Source organism: Lupinus angustifolius, chromosome LG05 (assembly GCF_001865875.1).
Source record: "Lupinus angustifolius cultivar Tanjil chromosome LG05, LupAngTanjil_v1.0, whole genome shotgun sequence".
NCBI lineage: Eukaryota > Viridiplantae > Streptophyta > Magnoliopsida > Fabales > Fabaceae > Lupinus > Lupinus angustifolius.
In genome coordinates, this window is record NC_032013.1 from 23,737,294 (window position 1) to 23,745,624 (window position 8,331).

General features: G+C 30.8%; 1 protein-coding gene across 6 annotated transcripts; it reads left to right on the top strand.

Annotated features, from left to right (window-relative positions):
* On the top strand, positions 4,077-8,060 carry LOC109348265 (BTB/POZ domain-containing protein At3g50780-like). 6 transcript variants are annotated; one of them, XM_019588605.1, is made up of 3 exons: positions 4,077-4,532; positions 4,977-5,945; positions 6,978-8,060. In XM_019588605.1, the coding sequence occupies exons 2-3, from the start codon at positions 5,295-5,297 to the stop codon at positions 7,950-7,952; spliced, it is 1,626 nt and encodes a 541-aa protein (XP_019444150.1). In that variant the 5' UTR covers positions 4,077-4,532; positions 4,977-5,294; the 3' UTR covers positions 7,953-8,060. The 6 variants fall into 6 exon arrangements, with proteins under 6 accessions (XP_019444150.1, XP_019444152.1, XP_019444155.1 ...); XM_019588607.1 differs by having other exon boundaries at positions 4,077-4,513; XM_019588610.1 differs by having other exon boundaries at positions 4,077-4,480.

Genomic DNA, 8,331 nt, shown 5'->3' on the forward strand with positions numbered 1-8,331 from the left:
TTTATATATAACTAGCGTGTCGGCAGTCACTTCGTGTCTACCGACCTGTATTTTTACTTTTTAGTATTGAATATTTAACTTTTATATATTTCATTTTAGAGAATCATATTGTTTTTTTGTACATGATATTATAATTTTTTGATAAAAATATATAAATGAATTGTGATATTATTAAAAATGCATTGGTAGTTTGATATATTTAATGGATCTAATTTTCTCTAACCTCCATTTATATTTTTTATTGTATGAAAAATATTGTAATAATTATTAATTATAAGAGCAAAATAGGTAAGTGAAAATTATGTCATGTATGTTGTTATAATATGTTTTGGTTTTATTAATTACTAGTGTGTATAGGCACTTCGTGTCTGCTGGTGAATATTGTGTGATACGACATATTTCATTTTTATATATTTCATTTTTTGAATTAGAATGTATTTGTTGTGCTCGGTGTACTTTATACTATATTTTGTGTGTGTTTATGATAATGTTTAATTTAAGCTGAGATATGTGGTTAATTAATGTATTGGTGGTGGTTGTTTAGGATTATATAGTTTTTTTGTAAAAAATAAATAATGTTAAGGCAAAATAGGAAATGAAAATTACACCATAAGGGAAGTTATTTCAAGTTTTGACTTTATATATAGTATAGACTAGCGAGTCGAGCAGCACTCTGTGCCGGTCACCCACCTTTTTATTTTATTTATATAAAATAAAATATATAAATTCAATAGAGAGTGAAAATTTAGAATATACCATATGGTAGTTGATATGATATACATAAAGTTTAAAGTAATTATTAATAATACAAAAAGATAAGTTTGAAATATAAAAAATATATTACGATGGTAGTTATTTATTGTTTTGCCTTTATTAATAGTTAGTATAATAATAAGTATAGAAGTATAAATGAAACATATAGAGATTGAATATCGACTTTTACAAAATAAAAATGCTAGTTGTAGGCATAAAATATTTGTTGACATACTAATAATTAGTATAGAAGTATAAATTAGATATTAATTTAATAAAAAAATGAGCATGATTGTAATTATCCCTTTACTTAATATATGTATGGTGTGATGGTTTGTTTGGTAGTTAGCTAATTTGACACAAATTTTAATGTAACTACCATACGGCTTCTAATTAACTTCAATGATGATGTACTACTTAAGACATTTTTTATCATATATCTTTCTGAATATTGTGGGCTACTAATTTATCTTTATATAATGTGAGAAATTATCATTTTTTATATTTTGTATAAAAATCTCTATAGAAATTGTTTATGTAGCAAATATTTTATTAACACTGTGCCTGCCGTCAATATTGTATGCTAGTACTACGTATTCATTTTTTATATATTTCATTTTTTTAAATTAAATTATATTTGTTGTATTATTTATACTTTATATTATAATTTTTTTGTATTTATGATAATATTCACTTTAAGGTGAGAAATATGGTTAATTAATAGGTTGTTGATGGTTATTTAGGGTTATATCTTTTTTTATAAAAATTAAATAATGTTAAAGGTGAAATATGAAGTAAATTTTTTACTATGGTGGAAGTTACACCATGTTTTGGCTTTATATATAGTATAGATAAATAATGGTAAAATAGGTAAATAGAAATTATGCCATGTAGGTTGTTATAATATGTTTTGGCTTTATATAATACTAGTGTGTACATGCACTTCGTGTCTGCCAGTGAATATTGTGTGATACTACATATTCAATTTTTATATAATTCATTTTTTTGAATTAAAATGTATTTGTTGTGTTCGGTGTACTTTATATTATATTTTTGTATGTTTATGATAATGTTTAATTTAAGGTGAGATATGTGGTTAATTAATGTATTGGTGGTAATTGCTTAGGATTAATAGTTTTTTTGTAAAAATTAAATAATGTTAAGAACAATATAGGAAATGAAAATTACATCATGAGAGAAGTTATTTCAAGTTTTGACTTTATATCTATACTATTAATAAAGGGAAAACACAAAATAACCACCCATCATGATGTAATTTGTGTTTTCCTATTTTGCCTTCAATATCTTTTTATTTCTACCAAAAAACCATATAATATTATTTTCTTATTTTATCCTTATTTTCTTCTTATTTTAAAAGTGTTTTTAAAAAATTGAATATTAGACCTATTGAATAAATTCAAGAGTAAATTTAGCGCAAAAAATTATATTTGAATTTATAAAATACAAACTATACATTACAAACGATAGGAAAGCGAGTTGACAGGCACGATAGTGCATGTCAACACGCTAGTATAGTATAGATAGAATAGATATAGATAATATAATATAATAATAATATAGATTTCATAATAAGTATAAGTGATTGTATTACAATCATAAATTTATTGTATATATCTTATTATTATTCATGTAATAATTATTTTTATATATGATTATTACAAAATATAAAAATATATAATTAAAATTGAAACGATAAATATCCAACGAATACCTCATATAATACAAGTATATACACGGTAAGCATTACCTACAACCACCCAGGCCCCGTTGCCTTCTCACCCATAGACTCACATGATTTAAACCAAATCTAATATTGGGTTTCTTATTGCGCGCCAACATGTTAATAATACTTTTAGTAAAAAATATATATTGATATCCATTTAGGACTAACAACTACACCCACCATTTCAAAAATTAAACTGATAAGGCTGTATATTTAAGAAGTAACAATCTAAATTTCAAACAGATAATTGTAATGAACCGTATAATTCATAAAGAAAATAATAAAAAAACTGGCAAGTATTATTAAACAAATTTTGACAGAGTTTGGTTTTATTTTTAAAATAAATTTAGTTTAAAACTTTGCTACCAAATTTGATATTTCTGTCTGAAGCTGCCTCTTCCTTTTCAGTGTTTTTTGGTAAAAACAAAGGACCACCTGTACCCTTGATCCTGAAGTAGAGGGTAACCAGGTCATTCCATAATGTGTAGCATACGTCATCTTTACTGTACCTGCTGCTCACTGACCGGAATCGAGATCATTTGTCTCATTTTAAATATCTTAATGTGTATCAATCCGAATAAAGATTGTTATATAATTAAAAAGAATAATAACAAAAACATAAAATAATTTTTTATGTTACTTATTTGAATATGATTGATTTTATATATAAAGATATGAACTTTTTGGACATGTTATCCTTTTTCCACTAACCCCACCCCAGCCTTGAAAATCTAACTACGGTCTCTAAAAGCAATTGAGACACATATAATCTCATTAATAAATGGAAGGCAGGCCCACTATTTGTTTGAGTACCGAATTCTGCATAGAAAATTAGAGCCCGTACGAAATTTTTACATAATGAAGTCTAGTTGTTTGATTCTCGACTCAAGTAATAGAGATTATTTATCTCAAGATTTAGTTTCCTTATGTTTCAATCCTATTAAAAAATGCTAACTAGTTTGAGAAAAATATCATAAAAATGGAAAATTTTTATTACTTGTTGTAGTGTGATTGATTTGGAACATAAAAATATAATTCGTGTTCTGGCTTGTGGTCCATACAAATTAGTGTTGTTAAAACCATTTCATATTGGCCGGGTGAACCGATCCCAATATTAGTATGATACAATAATTATATCAGTCATGTAATCATATCAGTCAAAACCGGCTTAAACTGGTCAAAATCAATGTATCGATCGATTTTCAATTGAACGTGAGTCATACAACCAATTTTATTTAAAATTAAAATTTTAACGAAAATAAAAAAATATTGGTTTTTATTGATTTTTTACCATTAATGTTAATAGATTATATATGTATATCTAATTTCACCGGTATGCAATTTAATTAGTGAACTACCGGTTAAACTATTATACTGACCAACACCTTATTAACAACATTCACACAGACAACTACAAGAAGAAAAATCTAAGAAAAATCATAAAGACATTTACTTTTTTCAAGAATGAATCATTTACTTTAATGCTTTAACATCTAGTTACTAATTTAAACCATAAAATTTTCTTTTAACCGAGGGGCTAAGGTCATATGCCATCCTTTACCAAAATAATCATCCTTCTTTTTTCACCCCTTTTTAAAACAGAGCCAACTAAATGCAATGATGTAGTTTGGGACCAAATGATGCACCAAATTCTGAGACCCACCACACAAACAATCATCAAAAAGCATATTGAACTGGTAAAGTGAAAAAACATAGCCATCCCATGAGCCATCATCATCATCATCTATTCCCTTCATTCCCTTTTGCTTTTTTGGGGCCTTGTGATGTTGCTCTACTTTAAGGACCAAAGAGGAACTTCTTCTAAACTACACATACTGCACTAAATAAATACTAGTTACTAATAATTACCCTTCTCTCTCTGCAACTCTATGTTCACTGGTTCCCTTTATGCTTAACACAACAGCTCCTCTTCAATCATTTTCCCACACACTGTGGATTCATATAAGACATTGGTTTTGTAAGGTTTCTCATAGGAAATGAATGACCCCATTTCTTGTTAAGTTTTATGCTTTTGGTAAGTAGTGTTTTTGTCTTCTTTCTCTATTTATTTCATTTGTTAGTTTTTGCTATATCTGTGATCTGTTGTTAACTAGTTACTAGAGCATGATTATATAACTCTTTGGTTATACTTTTGAAAATGGTTTAATCACTTTTCTCTCTCAAGGAAAATTAAAGTAAAGGTGTATTTTTTCCTGCTATTGTGTTTGGAATTTGGATTTCATATGACTTTACTCCTCACGATTAAGAAACTAATCCCTCAGGAGTTTGTGATTGCCCTCCCAATAAATGTCGCTCATAAGAACCTTTGTCTTTTGGTCATCTTGGGCATCTAATAGAGCCTTACACCACTAGACTAATGCCTTGTTGGTTCACTTTACCCATTTGAGAAAAAATATGTATATGTTAAACTTTTAGTTACATTGAACATTTCTCATGTGCAATTTATGTTATACTGCAGTTGTTCCTTTTGGTTTTGGGTGGAAGAGGAGATCACCTACAAAGATTTAAGCTGTTCATTCTTCTTATTTCCAAAGTTTAAGAAATAGTGTATTCAAAAGAAGAGGTGAAGTTCTATAGAAAAAGGAGCAAACTTTGCTGAGATATTTTCTCTTATTGACTTGCCAGTACATCAAAATCTTTGTTTTTACATTGGAAACAAGGACTTGTTTGGTTGTTTGGTTCTGTGTTGATTACAACTACAATCATTTTTATTGTGATGCCATCATAATCGTGTTGTTCCATATTAGCAGTGTGTGTTTGTGAAAACTTGTTAAGTATGGCAGAAATTAAGGTTACAAGGGTGGGGCAAGGCCAAACCAAGATTAAGAATGTTCCAATAGCTGTCACCCCTGAAGGTTTTTGGTGTTGCCCTTCACCTGTTGTGTTTCAGAAAAGCCTCAAGGCTCAAAATCCTATGAATAAACCTAAAGCACCATGTTCGCCCCCACTGAAAACTAGTGTCCAGAAAAAGCCAGCGCCAGTTCCGGTGAGTGAGAGAAGAGCTTCTGCAGCTGCACCTACCCTATCAAAATTGTTGCTTTCTGATGATCAACAATGTAGTTCTGGTCCTGAAAGAACTCCAGCTAGAATATCTGTGGCAGCAGATAGAGGCCCTAGACCCAAAATTGAAACTTTGCCAAGGAAGGTAGCTATTGAGTTTGGTGAACCGGGAACTTGTGATATGAAGGTGGTTTTGTTAGGAAAGCAGGGATTTTGTGTGAAGTTAAGTGTGAATAGGGATGTTCTGACTGAGAAGAGTAGCTTCTTTGCTGATAAACTTTCTGAACAAGCGGGTTTGTCATGTCTTCAAATTGATGATTGTGAGGATGTTGAAATATATGTTGAAACTGTTGGTCTCATGTACTGCAAGGATATGAAGCAGCGGCTTATGAAGCAAAGTGTTTCTCGCATTCTTCGAATACTAAAGGTAATTTATCTAATAGGCTGCTACTATGCTAATTCAAATATGCTGAATGATGCAATTATGGGGATGAAATATGTATTGTTGCTATAACTTTTTCATTCTTACAGCTGATGTAATCATGAGATTATCTTTATGGTGTCGATTAATTATTCCTCTTAACTAGTCTTGTGCTTGGAAACTTGTTTATATCAATGCTAATATTATATTACTCCTCCATGAGTTCTTGTTGAGTAATTGATGAATCCTTTCAATGTAGTAATATGGTGATTCACATGATGGTATTTTTATTTTAAAAAATATTAGTTATTACTGAAGGTAATCCTTATATCCACTAGATCATAACAATTTTGTTTCACAAAATATACTTACTATTCTACAAGGTCTAGTAATGAAAATGCAGTGCCTAAAACCACATTCATTACATTTTGCCACACAATGCCTTCATTTTATGTCTCCCAGTTATTTCAGCATTTCTATTCTTTTGTGATAGGAATAAACTGTTCTTCTGTCATTCTATGTGTGAAATCCAATGCCCTTCTAATTAGATAACACATACAATAAGTTAAATCAAGTTAAAATATCCTTCTTTCTTTATCTTATGTTCTGTTCATAAATTCAACATTCGATTTGACCCCATTTGTGCTGTCTGTTTCCCGAAAAGTGAACTAGTGGAGAGGGTGCCATTAGATCCTGGTGCAAGAGTCTTTCTGTTTTCAAGTTAACATAAGTATTAATAATATACTTTCTAATTTTTTCGATATGATTTTGTTTGAATTTTATGAAACTCCAAATAAAACATGCATGCATATGTAGCATTTACATTTTACTTACCTTCAGTACACTTTGATTGATCTGCACAGCATATGATATTCAACTTTTGACACTAGGATTTGTAAAAGTAGTTGAATTCATTTGATTATACTTTATGATATATGCTTAGTTTTCTCTCTCTGTGTAAAGTTTAAGAACTATGTTGGCATTAGGAGAAATAAATTTAAAAGTCTTTTAGAGAACCTAACAGAATTATCCCCACAGGTTGCAGAATTCCTTGGCTTCAGCTCATGTATCCAATCATGTTTGGATTACTTGGAAGCAGTCCCTTGGGTTGGAGACGAGGAAGAAGAAAAGGTGGTTTCAACTGTACTACGACTTCAAGCAGGAGTTAGGGTCAACCCTGTGCTGAAACGAGTCTCTTCTGATATTTCTAATGTCCCAAAAGATACCCTTTTCCAAATTATCGAACTTGTTCTCAATAGCAACGAGGAAAGAGGTCGCCGAGAGATGAAATCCATAGTTCTGAAGCTCCTTAGGGAGAATAACAACAGTCTTTCAAGCCAAGCTGTTTCATCTGTAATATGTAATGACATGATTTATGGATCATGCAGAAGCTGCTTGGATTCATTATTGTCTCTTTTCAAGCAGGCTGCAGAACCAGCCTTCTCAGACAAACCAAGTGATGACAGAGATCCTATAGTAAAGCATATAGCCCTTGAAGCCGATAACTTGTCATGGTTGCTCGATATTTTAATTGACAAACTAGCAGCTGATGAATTTGCATTGATGTGGGCAAACCAGCAGGAATTGGCATCGTTACATGTAAAGCTGCCAATTGTCTCACGTTATCATGTTAGCTGCATTTCCGGAAGACTCTTTGTTGGCATCGGTAGAGGGCAACTGTTGCCATCGAAGGACATGCGGCAATTGTTGTTACAGACATGGCTACAACCCCTAATGAATGACTATAACTGGTTACAGCATGGATGCAGGTCATTTGATGGGAAACTTGTGGAGGAAGGAATCGGTAGGACAATTCTCACCTTGCCTCTTGAGGATCAACAAAGCATTTTGCTCTCATGGTTGGGAAGTTTCTTGAAAACCGGCTATAGTTGTCCGAATCTTCAGAGAGCTTTCGAGGTCTGGTGGAGGAGAACTTTCATTAGACCACATGTGGAAAGTCAAGGTAATGCTATGTCAGATAGTTCAATATTGTTGTCAAAGCAACATGAATGAAGAAGTATCAAATGATGAGATTTACCAATATGTTTCAATGGTATTGAAATGTCAATTTATGTTAAGGAATCTATGGAGTTGTAAAGATGTGTTGATTGCAGAGTTTGATTTAAACTCTATTAGGTAAGTGATAAGACATGTCACATGTTCATTGGATGAATCAAATGTAGATTCTGAGGAAGATTAATAGCCTCAATGAATTGATAATTTTCAGTATTTGATTTTTCTATAAGCTCTTCAGGGGAATGAAATGAAATTTGTTTGAATGTAGTGTAGCAATAAAGGATTATTAACTGCTTTAAAATCTACTCAATATCTCTTCCAGATATATTCATGTTCTCCTTGATCTTAAACTGCAAGTGCTATAACCATGTAATTG